Consider the following 17,958-nt stretch of genomic DNA (forward strand, 5'->3'; position numbering starts at 1 on the left):
AACTTTTTTCAATGGCAGAAAGACTGTTGGGCTTGTAATTTTCCATCAACTGCACTGAAAAGTAAAATTTGCATCTTTGCTATCCGCTCAGCGGCCTTGCCCGTCCTTCGGATGCAGCAAATAATGTTTTTCAGCCATAGGAATTAGCTGAGAAGATTCTCACCTAAATAAATTGATTTAAGGCAAGAAGTGGGGCTTGGTCACCACTGGTGTAACTCCTCTGGTGTCAGTGGTGCAACTAACTCGGTGTTGCCAACTCTTGTAGTTTTATTACAAGGTGCACAGTAATTTCTGCTTTTCTCGAAACCCCAGCTCCCGGCAGCGTGTGCTGAGGTGGGAGTCTCAGCTTTCATGTGCAACCAGACCTGAGTTTCTCAAGAGGCTATAGCAAAAACCCAGAGACACGTAACCCTCAAAGCTCAGAAACCAGAAGGCAAATCAACTCCAAATCCACCTTTTACTTTTTGGCTCTTTTTCGATCTCTTGATTTTTGAGATTTTTTTTTTTTTTTCCGGCCTGACTTGTGACCTTTGAACGCTTCAGGTTGGCAATGCTGCTCCCTCCATTGGCATCAGTGGAGTTAGACCAGGGATGAGTTTGGCCCAGCGCTTGTAGAAGATAGGTGTTTGACTCTGTTCCTTGCAATGTATTATTTGATATGATCTGCTGTTCTCTTGGGGGCCAAAAGAAGTGGGTTTTCTTAGAAAAATAAAAATTCTATCATCACTTGATACAAAAAATGGTATTTACAGAATTGTTTTCCCCCGTCTTTTGTTATAATTTTTTAGGTGCTTCAGAGCTGGGCCCATTTTCAGATCCCAGGCAGTTCACAAGCATTTCATCCCTCACTGAGAGCCGCTTCTCCAACCCACGAATGCACTATCCAGCCACCTTTACCTATACACCGCCAGTCACCTCAGGCATGTCACTGGGTATGTCCGCAACCACTCACTACCACACCTACCTTCCACCACCCTACCCCGGCTCTTCCCAAAACCAAAGTGGACCTTTCCAGACCAGCAGCACTCCATATCTCTACTATGGCACTTCGTCAGGATCATACCAGTTCCCTATGGTGCCGGGAGGGGACCGCTCCCCCTCCAGGATGCTTCCTCCGTGCACCACCACGTCCAACGGCAGCACGCTGTTAAACCCTAACTTGCCCAACCAGAGTGACGGTGTGGAGGCGGATGGCAGCCACAGCAGCTCCCCAACCGTCTTGAATTCTAGTGGCAGAATGGATGAGTCCGTTTGGAGGCCGTACTGAGATTTCTTCTGTAGCCGGCCCGACCTCCGCAAGCCAAAAAAAAAAAAAAACCCAAAAACCAAACAAATGGTCAACTAACTACGAAGTGCCTGTTTTTTGTGGTTTTTAAAAAAAAAAAAAAAAAAATTACCAATATGTGCAACTGTATAGATGGGATGATAATGGCCATAAATAACACAAGAGTTACCAACACACCACAGCCCATGTTTCAGATTATGTGGATCAAAGCACATATTTTTATTTTTTTTTTCTTGAAACCATTTTGCCTTGTTTTATATTTAAAATGTACTTTCTACACACACACACAAAATCACCCCCTTCTTTTTTTTTTCTTTTTTTTTTTTTTCTTTTGGTCTAGAGTGTTGTAATAACTGGTGAGTTCTTTTGCCAATGAGGAGAGAATGGACTCCCCAGCTATGAGGAGAAACGTGGTGATGCAGGGCAAGGGCTGCATTCCCTTTTATTTTTTAATTAAAAAAAAAAAAACAACCATGAACTCCAGATACAGTTGCAATCATACAACGTATGGAACCCTCTTCACACCCGTAGTGCAATTCAACAGGCTTGTATTGGTGCACATAAAAAGGAAAGCAAAGATCGAGTTGTTTCCATTTTGCAATACATTCAGATGGAAACATCTGTCCCAAAAAACTCTGTCCGAGCCTTGCTGCAGATAACGGTTGGAACTTCTCTGTGTTCATTGCTTTTTTGGTTTGTTTTTGGGTACGAGTCTTCAAGTTAGGCTAGACAACCCTGGGGTTTCCTTTTTGCTTTTGTATCCGTCATTTTGCCTTCGATTAGCCAAAAACCAAAAATAACAACCAAAACCTTTAAAAACAAAAAACAAAATGTTATTGCTTATGCAAAATATGAAAATGGCAATATATATTACTAGAGCCAAAATGGTATACATAGTATTTGTGTTCGGCTATGTTCTTTTTTATTTTTTTTTTTAAATTATAAATGTGTAAAAATTTGAGGTTGTTTGCTAACATGGATCATCATATAACTTTAAAAGAATATTTATAATTATTTAATGACATTTGGACCCTTTAAACGTTTCTTAATGTAATGATATATTGACTTCGGTCTCTAAAAGTGTTTTTGTTTTTATTTTTTATTACCTTCTGCAATGGTGTAAACCTCAAACCTTTACCCAACTCTGAAAAGCAGTTCCAGTGTGAATCAGTTTACAATGTGACTTAAAAACGACAAACTCAACCCAAATGCATCCACATCAAATGATTTTGGATGTAGGATCTTTTTATATAACTTATGAAGGAAATATTGTGTTTAAAATATTTTTATTAGCTGTCTGGTTGCCTTCAACACAGTCTTGCCTTTTAATCAGTCATTGTGGAGACACTGGAAAAATGGTAGGAAGGATGAAATGTTTTCCACCCTTCCCCTAATTTCTTCTTCTCCCAGGATTTTTCTCAGAACTTCCAAATTTGAAAATATTCATATTTAGAATGTTCTGTTTTGACAGCATGATTTGAATTTCGACAGGGTTTGTTTTTTTGTTTTTTGTTTTTTGTTTTTCCCAAAGAAAAATCAAAACCATTTCAAAAGCCCGTATTTTAAAAAATGATGACTTGTTAAATATCTCAGAAATGGGATTAAGGGAGAATTGGTGAAACTTTTTCCCCTCCCCATGCAATTTCAGCCCACTCAATGGAATAAAAAGGTTCAAAACTTGAGACAGAAACTGCCTGGTAGCGCATCACCGCCCGTTAGCATTAAATGCTAGAGCCATGGGGATTCTGTGTTGTCTTTGAAGCTGATGTGGCTGTTGCCCGGTTAGGGAGACAAGGCCAAGGGCAGCGACACTCACCTCTGCCAGCGCTGAAGATAAAAAGTCACCTTGAAACCCACCCTGGGGCTCCCAGGCGTGCTACTACAGGGAGAGCAAATTGCACCCCAAACCCTTAACCAGCCTGTCTGCTGCCAAAGTCTCCAGCGGAGGGGCCCAGATTTTGGCCAGCCCAGGGCTGCTATGGCAAACAGGGAGGCGACGCAGCATCGGCTGGATGCGGAGGGAGCTAAACCGCCCTCCCCACGGGATCCCCAAGCAGGTTGCTGGTTTAGCAGGATGTGCTGGTGGGGTGTTGCCGGCGCTCCCTCCTTCCCCCGCCTTAGCCATCGCCTCCTCGGGGGGCTGTCGGCCACCACGCTGCTCCGTGGCTGTACTTTGGCTACCTCCAAAGTATCATAATCAGTCAACGGTGGGCATAGCCATACAGAGACGGACAACACCGTCACCGCTCGTTGATAGCGAAGCTGTTAAACGAGTTGACATTAGCATGGTACATCCCTCCCATTTGCGTGATGACGTGCTCTTAAAAAAAATAAATTAATAAAGTCTTTGCCTTCTAAAGGTTGTATACCAAGTATGCTTAACGTATAAGTAAGACACTTTTTTTTCTTCTAATACTTAGTTTTCCTTCAAAGATGGAAGCTGTAATTGATTCTATTTATTGTTGGTTTGTGGTAGCTTGAAGCATACCACTGTCCATTTATTTGTAACTGTAAAATACGTTTGTTAGTCTCAGCAGCACTTAAAAAGCCAGTGTCTGGTTACACATTTCAGTTTTGTTTTTTGTTTAGTAAGCAAGAGAAAAAGATGTACTGCCAGTGCAAGCTGTTTCCTATTTAATAAAAGGTACTATATTTGTACATTATTTGTTATTGCTGAGAAGGGCTTTTTAAGGTTTACTGTATGCATATTAAGTAATTTTTAGGGTGCTTTTGTGTTGAAATGTTGTTAAGAGTGGCTGCAGGCAGCAACCCAGAATTTTTTTTTTTTTTTTTTTTTTTTTTTTAAGACTTTGTTGTAAAATTCAAGCACTTGGTTTTTGTTTCTGGATAAATCCAGCACAGACCAGACTTTTGTTTTGCTCAGTACCAACAGGACTCTGTTTGTGTCCCCGCGGTTTTTCAACTGGACCATTAGGGACAGACGTTGAAAACATTTTCTCCTCCAGGTCGAGGCACACGTGCCCAAACCGTGCCCTCAGTTTCCCTGGCCGTGTGGGCAGGCGTCTTGTTCTGCCTTCTCGAGGTAGGAAGGAAAGGATTTTCGGACGGAGGAGCACCAGCCCCTTGCGTCTCAGTAGACCCCGTGCTCCTGAACCCTCCTGGTGCCTTTGGAAAATCTCTCCCAGTACGTCAGGTTGGTCACGGAGGGGATTTTGCAGGCTGAGGCAGAGATGCTCATCAAAGCTTTCGGAAAATGCTTTCGAGTTCACTTGGAAATGCTCTTGAATCAGCATTTCAGACCGAAAAAAACCTCAGCCGGCGCTGTGTAGTAAATCATATCAGAATATTAGGCATTTTGCGAGGTGCTTAGCATCAACAGAAAGCAGTTTTCTCAAAGGTGCGACAGCCCTTTCCTTCGGTGAGTGGCAATCCTTGGCACCAGTCATAGATTTAAAGATTAAAAAATGGCCTTTTTTTAATGTTCCAGCTGTCTTATCCTACCAAAGATTTCCTTCTAGCACAACAGGCACGATGTCCCTTTTGCCGAACAGAGGATTAAATCCTCCTCTCCCTCCTCCTAAGGGTAACCAGCTCGGGGTCAGCGGGTCGGGGCGGATGAGTAAAGCAAATGATTGAACCCACAGCATCATTCGTGTGGCGTTTATCGTTTCTTTTAAAAGACCAGCTGCTGTGTCTTTCTTAGCATTGAACTTTTTTGCCAGCAGTCCCCTGAACAAAGATTTACTGGTTTCCACAGGTACCATCTTGAGTGGGGAAAATTTTGCACTTTCACACTTCGCAAAGCAAAGCTCAGCCCTGCGCCGGGCTGCACGCGGCCAACAAAAGCCATGAGCAAAAGCAATAATTAAACCCGGATCAGCCATGAGCTCAAAGAAGCCCCATTCTCTGAATCCCTGAATTTCTTCTTGTTTTTAAATAGAATGCATTTCATTTTAACATTTTCTGAGAACTTTTTTAGATGTTTGTTTACTTCCATGTTTACAGATAAGTCTTTGCTTTTTTTTTTTTTTTTTTTTTTTTTTTTTTTTAATGCAGTACTTTTAAGTATATCAGCCAAAACCATACTTTTACAGTAACTTTTGTTTTAGGTAATATGAGTGACATTCCAATTTTTTTTTTCTTGTTGCTAAATAATGCTTTACCAGTCTTGGATTTCCGCTGGAACAAAATATTTGTAGCATTTTATGTAAATACAAGCTTTAATTTTTTATTTTTTCAAATGCTGCCACCCGAGATTTGCTTTTCATGCACATATTGTACAAACACACTCTGCTTTATGCCACAGACGATGATTGTGGATCAGTTTACTTCAACTTCAAAGGGACTATTTGTATTGTATGTTGCAACTGTAAATTGAATTGTTTGGCATTTTCTCATGATTGTAATATTAATTTGAAGTTTGAATTTCATTTTCAATAAAATGGCTTTTTTTTGTTAATGTTCTTCTACGCTTCTTTTTCTTCCACTGTCTCCTCTTAGCACCAGGCAGGGTAAAGTAAGTACATGGTAGGACACAGTACCGACCCATCAATTTCTGTGGTGCTTGACTTTTCAAGTAAATACCAAAAGCAAGTTTCCAGACCTGTGGGTGGTAAAGGACACCTTCTAAATCTGATCTCAAGTGTTGCTTCTTTTCCTTAGTCTGCAAACTATCAAAACCTTCCTTTCTTAGAGGAGTGCAAACTGCTCCATTCATCTTGCTAGATCGTTAACTCTGAAACCTAACAACTGACATTAGCTGGGACATTTTGGTGCTAAGGCGCTGTGGGCAGAGCCTGAAGTATAGGAAAAGCTGGAATAGATTTCCAGACTGGAGGGGGAGGGGAGTGATTGGGGTTTATGGCGTTTTTCCAGGATGGGGGTTGCACTGTCCCCACCTCTTCCTGGTCAAATCTGAGGAATGCAGTTACAGATAATCTTGTGATTTGCATGGCCTGAGGCAAGAATAGTTTCCAAGCAGCAGAAGATACGTGGATAGGGAGGAGACTGGGGGAGGAGGGTATTTTTCCTCCAGCCTAGTGTCAGGGGTAGGAAGAGATGCAGCTAATGAAGGTGAGGTGAAGTTCAACCAAGGCAGTCTGCAGGAGGAGAGGAGAGGACAGGAGTTGTTTGCAAGCTTGTGCCTGGTTTCATAGTAAGTTCTTATCCTTTTTAGCTATTTCTTGAATCTGCAAAAGAGAAACAGTAGCACAGAGATGCATGAGGTTCTGATCATTTCAAGAAACCTTTAACTCTGAAGTTTAAATGTCACTAATACTGATTTTGTCAGCTCTGTTGGCTTTACAATGGACCTACACGTTTTTTGCATGGTGTTTGAAGATTGAGATAATGTTTGGGGATTTTCAAGGGTGCTTTCATTCCAGCCCATAATCTGAGTCCTGATTTGAGGGAAGCTTTACCCAAGAATGAGGAACCAAGCAAACCAATCAATGCTCTGCGGTGTAATTGCTGTATAAACCGTTCTGGGGGGACTTACGCTACAAACATTAGTTCTAAGACTTTCTGCTGCCCTCTGGTACACAGGTTAACCCACCTCAGCTAGTCAGAGCACAGAGGCACATTCATTATATTCTTGCTTTCATAGTCACTTAATCCAGATGCTCATAAAGGGAAAGAAATGATTTTTCACCATTTTGTCTGGTCAAGTGATGGAACAGGGGCCTAGGGAGGTTTTGCCACCTCTGTTCTTGGAGGTTTACAGGACCCAACTGGGTAAAGCATGGAGCAACCTGGTCTGACCCCAGAGCTGCGGCTGCTTGAGCACAAGGTTGGGCTGGAGACCTCTCATGGTCCACTCCAAATTATTGCATGGCCCTGTGAGTCAGGCTAAGAGCTATCTGCTGCAGGTTGTCTAAGCTAAAAACTGCTTGCGTGACTGTAGAGATAACACACATTCAGCTAAAACCAATCTGAATGAAGAGGTTTGACAGGATGAAATTCTTACACAGGCAGGTTATTGAGGAGTTACAGTGATGCCTCCACGTGTTTGTGGTTTCTTGCACGTTTCTCTTGCGACATCTATGGCAGACATGGTCAGCACAAGGGTTGGAAGAGCCAAACTATCACTCTGATCCAGTATATCAATTCCCGTTGTACATTATGCTGAGAGTATTGCTTCTGATTTTTTGATTCCTTTACCCTTTTGCAGCTTGAGCAGGTGTCTTTCATTCTCTTGCTTTAGCCAGAAACCAACCACTCTTGAGGCAAGATGACCACCACTGGTCAGCGTGGAGGACTGCCTGATATGGAGACGTGTGGAGTGATGGGGGGAGATCAGACTCAAAGTACTTTTAGGAGATAAGATGTAAAGACGCTTCCTACAAGGGGTGGTGACCGTTGTCTTCCCCATCTTTCTTTTGGTGTCAGTAATCAGCTTCTTGCTTGTGAGGGTTGGACATCAGCTCTGGATTGCTGGAGTCAGGCCTTTGCTGGTCCCACGCAGCGTGCATAGGGTGCACAGCATCTCGCACTGCCTCTCCCTGTCGGCCTCGGTTTTAATGGTTTAATTTCCTGTGGCTGTGAGCAACACTGGAGGGGCTCAGAGCAGCCACAGACCTAAATCAGCCTTTTTCATGACTAAAACAAGCTCTTGAGGAGAGGTAGAGGAGAGAAGGACTTTATGGCTCAGCACCAAGCCAAGCGCTGGCACCAAATAAAAAGTTCATCAAGCTTTTTACTGGGGAAAAGGGGGAAATAGCTTCAGTTATATATCCAAGGAGTGACATGTACCGTCTACTCACCTTTTGTGTGGTCAGGAGGAAATGAATCAGTATTTTTTGGGTGAAATCCCTCCCCTGAATAGCGAATGCTCTGCAGCACTCGGGGGGGGGGGTGTCACACTAGATCATATATTTAGGTAGGAGAGGGCATGCTGCTGTGTGGGTGACCAGCTTTGCAGCTCAGGCACTCACCACTTGGATGAACGCTTGTGGAGAAAAGCCCAAGAGCATTATTTGCCAGAAATATTTGTTGGACAGGTTAAAATTACAAGCAAATCCACTAGAAAGCCATAATCCTTGGACAGGTGATGGGGATGACTGTGGCAAATAAAATACTGGGAGCAGGTTGAGCATTTCTGCTTAACATCTCGAAGAAAAGGTTTAGCCTGAGCTTAAAGAAAGAAAAATAAAATATTTAGCATTCAAAAGGGCTGTCTTTGACCTTCTGTAATTGTGATCTGCTGGTACAATATCAGGCTGGGATGTATGGAGGTGTTCCCATGGGGTGTCTTCATGATAATTCTTCGATCTTGGAGTGCGGGACGTGAGCATTTACACCTCTGGGAATAGGAAGCTGTTGGCTTCAGTAACAGATAAGGCTGTGAGATACAAAGAGAGCAAAGCCTAAACTTCCAAAAGCATCTGGTGATCTGATGCAGTGCGAAGTAACTTGGGATCTATGGCATAATATAAAATTGAAGTTCTCAGGCCTGCCCTGCTACTTTCACGCAGATCAATTGCCTGTGTTACTTAGGGTAGATGCACCCTGCATTTCTAATGTCAACTGTGTTACCTAAAAAACAAGTGGACTTCAATTTCCCTCGTTGGGAATTCAATGGGAATGTCCCTACTGCAGTTCAGGTAGAGAATAAAATAAAATCCCTATAGTTATGTTTGTAAGAACTTGTACAGATTAGACAAATTAGCTTTTGTTCTGTAGCTGGGAAATTTCAGCATTGTCTGTGATTCTTCAGGCAGTTTTGGACTCCTCTTTTTATGCCTCAGTTTCCCTAAATATAGAACAGGGAATTTACCATCTCCCTACTTTGTCAGGGTGTCCCAGGGACTCAGTATTTATGGAGAGCTTTGAACTTTCATTGTTGTTGTTGTTTAGCTCTTTTTACTACAAATCCAATGTTTGGCCTCACACCATTGGATAGTGTCCTTTGAAACAGCACATTTCTAAACCACATGTTTAGAAAAATTGACCCAGTTTCCAGACTGCTGATCTGGTCAAAAAACAGTGTCGAGTTAAGGCCAAGTTGTGCTGTCTCAACAGATTTGCTCGGGATTTGCAGAGGGGCAGGAAGAAAAGCAAAGATCGCTGCAATCCATGGAGGCAGGCCTTGGCTGCTCCCTCCCGGCAGCTCGCTCGGGATGAGCAGCTGGAGCTTGCGGGATGTCCCAACACTTAGAGAAAAGCAAACAACCCATGTTAAAGTTGATATGCCACAGCAACTTGCCAGTGATTAATGTTCATTGCAAGGCCAAATTCAGATGATTACGCCAGTAGAGATCAGCTGAAGTCCCTCTATTAATAGGCCCATGTTTTTGGATGCCAGCATTTTTCAACCTGTAAGTGTGAATATTATCAATGAAGGGTCATTGAAAAGCTGGTTGGAAGAGGTCTCCACGGGTCTCCTGGTCCAAGGCAGGCTCGATGTAGGACCACTGCCACCAGATCCACTCAGCATGGCTGTGCCCAGCAAGTCTTGGTATCTTCCAAGCGTGGAGAGGGAGCCAGGGCTTCAGCAGAGCACTCCATCCACACGCTTCTGCTAACGTCCATCCCCAGCCTCCCAAAGTGCCGTTGGTGACTTTTCCCCCAGCCTCTGGGTTTGGTTTTTTTCCCTGCCTCTGGGTTTGGGCACGCAGGGTGCAGTAAGGGTTTAAAACCTTGTTGCACATCTGTAGGAAACCAGTGTTTAGTGACCTCTCCTTTCCTCCTCTTCATTTGTATTCCTCCAGGCTGTGACTTTGGAGCACTATTAAAAATAAAGTCAGAGCCTAAATACCGAGGCAGCCCCTCACCCCCTCAGCTTGTTTACTTTTTCATTTCCGCAGTTGGAAAAAAAAATCCTCAGTAGCTGAAAATGGTGCTGCTGCATCCAAATCCTGTGAGATAGCTTCTCCCAGGAAATTTTTATCCCTGCTTCAGGGTGTGCAAGGCTGATTAGTAAACATCAGGAAATAGGAAGTAAAGGACATGGCAGAAGGGAAAAAAAACCCAGATAGTCCAGACAGATCTCGGGAAACCTGGATGTGAAGGTTCTTTGTCCTTTTATTGCCAGTTGTGATGTTCTCCTAACAGAGCAGGATGTTCTCATCTTTTAATAATAGCCAGGCCAGATGCTAAAGTGTCTTCTGCAAATACTGTATAAGTGAGAAGGAGAACAGCTGATTTCTGTTAAGATGAATACACCAGGAGAATAAGCCAAAAAAAGTATGAGAAATCTCCAAAGGTCTTTCTGTGCAATGCTGTTTGGCAGCTAGATCTCAAAGTCGGGACTGAAAATCCAGTTTGTGCTTCTGTCCCTTTGCTGATCGGTCGCCACGTGTCGAGCGGCAATTCCTGCACTGCTCGGGGATTTGGAGCAGTGCTGGTGGGGATTTCCCCTTGTACTTTAAAGAGCTGCAAAATCCACAGCCTTTGGCTTTCGTGGAGCTGTAGAAAGTACCAGTCGATGAGGAATGTTCTTGAGTTGCTCCTTGCCGTGGAAAAGGGTTACATGCTGAGTTGGGGCCAGTGATTTAAAATGGCATCTTTGTTCCGTCTTTTTTGTGCTTTCTCCTCTGCCCTGTTTTCTCTCCTTAGCCTATTTTATTTGTCTGGAAGAGATTAATTCAAACTACTAGATAGACACAGGATTGTTGTTTTATAAGGCATTGTGTTGGGCATTAAGAAAGATTCATCTTACTCTCCTCGCACTATCCCTTCAATCATCTTTTCCTTATGTTCAGCAGAGAAACTTCATTTCCCTCCAGGCAGGGATCTTTGAAAGCACAGTAAAATCACTCATGTTTGTAATGTGCTTATAGGTATTGGATGGAAAGTGTTAGAGAAAAGTAGGGTACATGGTGACGTGATATTTTTTATTTCTGCAATGGGGCAATATCCAAGAGAAAAAAAGAACTGACTGTGTATCATGTTCACACATTTTTCTCATATAGTGAATGACAGTCCTTGAAAACAGTTCCTAGAAACCAGAAAAAAACCCATTGTGAAACGATGGGGAGAACTCATCCCATGTTTAGGATTGCCGGCTAATGACTGCAGATAGAGATGTTTACGGAGAACTTGTGCAACCATTTTCCTTGCCAGCGAGGAAAGGTTTTGTATGTGCTGTTTCAAATCTCCCTGTCTCTGCCTGACCAAGAGGATCCCCCCAATTGCTATTTTCATAAGTTTCCAATTACAAACTCATTTTGATTGCTCCATTTAACAGGGCACAAGGACATATTTTTTTTCCATGTGCTGCATTTATTTATGAAAGATACTTTGCGGGGGATGGTCATGTTAAGACTGGCATTTTGTTTATTGTGGCCATCTGCCCTGGAGCAGCTCACCAGCTCCTTCATGACAGAAAATACCAACAGATGACGTGCTGATGAACTGCAGCATTACCTGGTTATCGTCTCTTGGGTTTATTAATCCAGTTGTGCGTGGCACAGAGGGACAGACCCGTGGCCAGTCTGCGTTGGCAGCACCTCTGGTGAAGATCCTCCACTGGTGGCTGAGAGTATGTGCCCAGTGCTGGGGCAATTGGCTGCTCAAACACACCTGCCTGCATCAGACCTCACCATCTGGGGAAAAAATAGAGTGAGAGATAATTTAGGTCATCTGCAGCATGACAACCTAGAGACAGGAAAACACAAACCACTCGTTCTTGAGCAGAACATGGTTCAGAGGAGCTGGAACCTCCCCAAGTCTGTTCAAGTCCATCTCAGTGGGGCTGAGGGGTGAAACCCTAATAAGGATAGGTAAATGAACACATACCATAAACAAAAGTTCCCTCAGAGACAAATCTCCATGCTCGGATCCTGTCTTTTCTCTGAATGTAGCAGGGTCCCGAAGGCACCGCCTGTTCTAGCTCCCCCAGAAGGTTTTGGACATCTAGGGTCAGTGTTCAGATCTTGCATTTGACTCTTTATTTCTGTGAAAAAGCAAAGCTAAAATCGAATCCGGTTTGCGCTTTGGGGAAGTGCAGCCTTGCTGAAGTCGCTGCCAGATTTAATGTCACCATTGGCCCTTTGGCATTTCAGTTACTGCCATGTTACGGTATTTTAATTATCAACCCTACATGACCCGTGAGACATGATACTAGGTGCGTAGCCCAAGTGCATAACTGGTGCACGCAGGGCTTCTCCCATCCCATTGTTTAATTTCGGCATCACACTGGTGTTGCAGACCAAAATGAAGGAAAATTATAGCAGCCTGGCTAGTGCTCCTTGGTCCTCAAGACCCATGAAAATGTGCACCTGACAGAGAAAAAGATAATACTGAATTTGCAAAGGTCTTCTGCTAGAGATGAGAATGACCACAGACCTCAGGCCTTGTAAATGAAGTGTCAAAGTCATTTCTTTAGTGCTTCTTTGCCACAACAACTGCAAATAAGAAATTGAACCTCAAAGACGGAAGATGTGAAGCTCAGAAACACACCCACACCCACATGCAATACGAGAAAGGGGGAAATCAAATTTTCAGCTGCCTCCCAGAATGAGAAGTAGTTAATTTTTGAAAAGGGTTTTTGTAAGCTCACTCTCTTCTCAAGGGTCCAGAAGTTAATAAAAGTTGTGTAATGCTTTTGGTAGGCGTTGGTGAAAGTATCAAATATAAATATGAAGGTGAATATGAATTTTCCTCTGTATTTACCACCTTGTTAAGTCAAGGGTGGCTTTTGAAATATTATCAGAAATGCATAAAAATATATATGGGACAGGGGAGTTGATCTTACTATGAATCCTGAAGTTCTTGCTTTACATAAGAAAAGTGATTGTTATTTAGTTACTTCTTTTAGCTTAAAATACAGTTATTGTTTTCCTGCCAAGGGTTTTTGGCTGCTTTACAGCTGTTGTTAAGAAATCAGTATTTCTTAGTAAACTATGTACCTATTTGTTAATATTTGTGACAAGGCAAACTTCAAAGAATTGAAAAGCTGTGACACCATTTTTCTGGAAAAGGCCAATACCTTGCCAGTAAGCACATTTCTCCTTAACCAGTCAATACCAATCCCAATTAAAAAGACAAGGGGGGTTGCAGATAGGGAGTTTTATTCTGCCACAGATGCTATAGTTGTTCATTCTACTTTGCCCTTTTTGGGTTCACAATAAAGGTTTAAAAACATTATTAGCAAGATACACAAAGGAATGTCCTGCTTCAGGTAATAAATGATAGAATTGAAACCTGCTGGTTTTCCTTTTGTAGCCGGTAAAGGCCACCTGAATGTTTTCTGTAAAGGTAACAACGGGAAGCAGAGCCATGAATGTCATTACCTCCTAGCTCTTGACTTCTCACCTGCTGGATGACCTCTCAGAGCTTCCAGCGAGTGCAGCGCTGGGGACAATGTCTAACTCATTCCTAAAGTGGGAACTTAATCCCTAAATTGCCCTGAAAAAGTTTCACAGATTGTGTAAGAAGCATTATACACACCATTAGTTCAGAAACAGAAGCTAGATGCCAGAACGGATATCCTCCACCATGCAGATGACCAAGAGAAAAGATGGTCATCACATGTCTGGTCCAAGATGTGCTCAGAGGTGATCTCCTTAAATCAAGTGCTAATTTGCTGAGATACAAGGATTAGGGCCCATAGTTTATAGATGCTTTTTTTCCCCTATTTGTGTATTTATGCAGTATTTTAGTACTTCCATGATACTCAATTATTTAAAAATGCAATATAAGAATACTCCAGCTTCCTTGCTAGGAGAACCAGCCTAAAACACACCTTCAGGCTCTGGGGGTTTTTGCTTTCTGTGTGTATGAGTGAGTCAGCACCTTATACCTGAGTGTGTTTGCAGACCCACGTGTGTGAGCCAGGGCAATCTGGCCCTCCCACGGAAAACAGAAGGTGAGAGAGTGCCGATGAAGAGGTGGGATTTGCCTCTGGTTTTGCATGGGAAAACCCATTCTCTTTGCAGAATGGATTCCTGTTTCCTAGGAAAATGAAGAATTTTGGCTTCTAGAAACACAGATTTGAAGGCCATGTGGGTAACAGTAGCAGTGATGCTGACAGTTGTTAATGTTATACTCTTCATCACCACAGTGCTTTGGGATCCCCCTGTATGCAGAACCCCAGCCAGACACGCTGAGCCCAAAATCGTATGTGTGATTGGACTGGAGGTTTCCAGATAGTTTTGAAGACTTCAGAAGATGGAGGAAGACTTACCCTGCTTTGGTCAGTGGTTTGGTCATTCAAGCTGTAATGTATCCCACTGCCCCTCTGTAAACTCCAGTGTCTGATACTGCTGGTGTTGAAGATAATTCACTGAGTATCAGTGAGACGAAGCAATCTTTGATAGACCAACCAACATAGCCGGAAAAAATGACAAGTTCTTTGCCAAGTAATTTTTAAGACTCTAAATGAGAAGAGAAACTGGAGAAATTGCTCTGAATTTACTGTAATTGTATAAATTATCTGAGACATAGAAGTAGAGCAGAGAGGGACCTTGCAGTGGGAGAGATGAGGGAAAGGATTAAGTGCCATAAAAGCAGTATTTCTATTGTATCCATAATGGTTCATATCTAGTAAAATTATGAATTTCAGTTCTCAGATTCATCTTGCATTGATCTTCTTACAGGACTTAGAGGTCATACATAGTTCATCCCTTTTTTTGTCCTTGTAGCCTTCAGCAGTTGCTTTTGGGAGCTCAGAGTTTATCAGTTGGTCTAATTAACTGCCTCAAAAAGCCCTCTTTCCCTAAGCCTGACTGTTTCTCTTTCAACAAGTTTACATCCTTAGACTCCAGCAGCTTGAATTTTAAGTCTGTGACCTTGTACTTGTTTCTCAGTACGAAGCCTGGGCATTGAGCCCCATATTATAATAGCAAGAACATGATGAACTGCATGGTCAATGGGTTGCTTGTAGAGGTGGCGGATCTTTCACAGAGATCTTTTCCACCCCCAGCGGATAAGTCAGGGATAACTGGTGCATTGTCCATTATTGACAAGTTTTTGCATGTTTCCTGGCATGGAAGAAATGGTATATTGTCTTCTGTTCAATGCAGAAAAGAAGAGCATCCAGGAAAAATGAGGTGTCCCAGGCTTTGAATCATGCTAATGGGTGTGATAGGCTGTTGTGCAGATGCCTCCCCCTTGCAGCCATCAGCTCTCAGTCCCACCTGAGCAAAGATTAGCCACCCTCTGGGTTGGGCTAGGCCGTGAGAAAGCTGGAAGGCTTTGCTTTTCATATTTAATGCAAAGGAAACAACATCTATTTTCTTGACACTTTGACCCACTGTTTTCTTATCAGCCATCACAGCGGTGTCACAAAGATGCTGAAGATAGCAGACAAAAAGGGCTGAACCACATGAATCTAGTTTCATTATTTGCATTTTATTTGCTCTGACTTCGACTGGGCTGTCGCATCCTTCTGCGTGCGTCGTTTGACTCATGTGTAGCAGCAACTTCTATGAATAGCCGCTGCTGCTTCAGGCTGTTCTATGAATAAGAAGGGAGCTCTGTGAACACAAAGCCCAGGTAGACAATTGAGTGATTTTGTAAGGAATTACATCCTTCTTTCAGTTTAAAGGTTTAACTTAGACTTTTGAGGGGTGTTTAGCTTTAAATTTCAGCCCACTTTGGAAGGAGACAGAACTACTGGGTTTGGACTGGTTGTGGACAAGGGCAATGTCTGTCTGTCCCTCTGCCTGAAGCTTTTCAATCCCATGGCCAGTCATAATTCAGTGAAACTCAGCAGTTTCATGGTGATGTCTCTGAAGATAGCATAGCTGTTTCTGTGCAAGCATAGGTTTGGATGCAACCTTTACTGTGCAGCAAAGAGGACAAGTACATGCTGTACTACAGAGGAGCAAGGTCCTTTACCCATCAGCAAGGCTGGTTTGCCCTTCATGCACTGACTTGTCTTAAAATTTGTGGGAGAATTTCTGTTATTTTCATATTTTTACAGACACTAAATTTTAGGCCTAGACTAAGGTAACAGGAGACTTAGAGGCCTCCTAACAAGTTTCTCCTGTCGATTCTCTTGAAGTATCTCATTGCTTCAAACTGAACCACTGCCTACAACTGCCACTAAACATTACTGCTTGTTACAGGAACAGCAAAGGATTTAATCATGTCCATAGAACAACTTCATCCCAGGATCCAAGTGTACAATGACCTTTTCATTGTACATTATCCTGAAGTCTGCATCATTTTCAGATGGCTTGGTGGCTTCTAAAAGATAACATAGCCATAGCGCCTGGGTGTGTCTCTGTGTGTGCATGTGCATGTGTGTGTGTTTTCTGTTGAAAATAGTTTCAGGAGCCTTCTGAGCTCATCGCCTGGTGGTTAAACATACTGAGAGCTGGAGCAGCTCTTCAGTGTTCAAAGACAAGACAATTTCAAAGACTGATTCCACAGCAGGCAATAGAAGTGCTCCATAATGCACTTTTCCTCTCCAACCATCAACATACTTGTGGCTTGGGTGCACACTTGCCATATCCCAACTATTTTGCTGGGAGAAAACTGGGCCACGAACCATTTTGCTCTGCATCTGGGTGTTCTTCAAAGGAAATACAGGCTAGGTAGCCCCACTGTGCATCAGTGTGCCCCAAACAGGACAACTGGCAGACCAGCACTGCCCAGCCCTGGTTTATAGGCTCAGCTATAGATGTGCCGTGTTTCCTGATCCTTTCTTCTAAATACTGCAAGACATTTTCTTGCATAACAAACTAAGAGCTTCTGAAGAGTTTTTGGGCCACCAAACACTGAAATATTGCAACTCGAATGGTGACTGTTGTCAAATGTGAGACAAAAGGCATTTGCTGAAAGCCCAGTGAAAGAGGTTTCAAGCTAATGTGTTTGGCCTCACACTTGCAGCTCAGCGTGCATGACCTGTTGATGCGGTGAAGCTGATGTGGTGTCACTCATTGAGCTGCAGTGAAAAGACCATGTGCCTGAGCCCTACAATTCTGCAGAGCAAAGGATAAAATGTTTACCAGATTTGACCTAGATTTGGCCTTGATTTTTAAAGGCAGGCTTGTTGCTTTTTGAATAAACTCAGGATGTTGAACATAAACATCTAAAAAATAGGAGAGGATGAGTCTTCTCATTCAAGTCCTAGAAACCAGAAAAGGAGAGAATTTAGATTTTAAAAGTCCTAGCAGTGTGAGAGCAACATGGGAAGATGTTCCATTTAAAACAATTTGAGTTCCCACTTTCCATATCCTCGGGAATGTGATACTCCTGGACGAGCGATGGCCACGTTGTGCGTCCACGCTCACTCTGCCCTACTCCTGGGGTTATTCCTCAGATCTTCTGTAGACTTGAGCTAAAACTGGAGTCATACACCAGCCTGAGCCCTCGATAAGAGGCAGCCACTGTAGAAACCAGAGACTTCAGCCTCTTCCAGGAACCTGGGTTGGGTGTTTTCAGAGAAAAGGTCAAGCTCTCTCTTTCTGTCCACAAAAAACAACTAAATGTTAAGGCTTGGCTATTTTCTAAAGGTTTTTGCTGTAGCCCAAACTCCTAGATGGGAAAATAATACGGAGTGAGAGTAGATCTTTCCTCCTGGCTCTGCTAGTTGTTTGCAGAAGGCTTTTCCCTTATCAGAATTGCCTGTCTGGGTGCTATGTGTTTCCACACTTTGGGCTTCTTTTGGCCTGTCCTTTGCACTCCTGATATCTGCCTGGACCCCCACCGTGGTGCACTGACCTCCTGACACACAGCGTTCATTTGCCTTAGCAAAGCTGAGCTTGTGGAAATCTGTTTTTTCCCTTCTGGCTGAGGAAACAGGAGCGTTCACACCTCCTGAC

General features: G+C 43.0%; 1 protein-coding gene across 7 annotated transcripts in view; it reads left to right on the plus strand.

Annotated features, from left to right (window-relative positions):
- The window catches only part of RUNX2 (RUNX family transcription factor 2), a 222,479-nt gene that overhangs the window by 151,673 nt on the left and 52,848 nt on the right, over positions 1–17,958 (plus strand). For 6 of the 7 annotated variants that reach the window (XM_086461652.1, XM_086461653.1, XM_086461655.1 and 3 more), the window contains one exon: positions 789–1,267. The exons of the other annotated variant lie outside the window; for it this stretch is intronic. In XM_086461652.1, coding sequence (XP_086317778.1) covers positions 789–1,267 — 479 coding nt within the window. Of the gene's footprint in view, positions 1–788; positions 1,268–17,958 lie in introns of those variants that run through there. 7 annotated transcript variants of the gene reach the window in all.

Source organism: Leptosomus discolor, chromosome 2, assembly GCF_034619465.1.
Source record: "Leptosomus discolor isolate bLepDis1 chromosome 2, bLepDis1.hap2, whole genome shotgun sequence".
Classification (NCBI taxonomy): domain Eukaryota; kingdom Metazoa; phylum Chordata; class Aves; order Leptosomiformes; family Leptosomidae; genus Leptosomus; species Leptosomus discolor.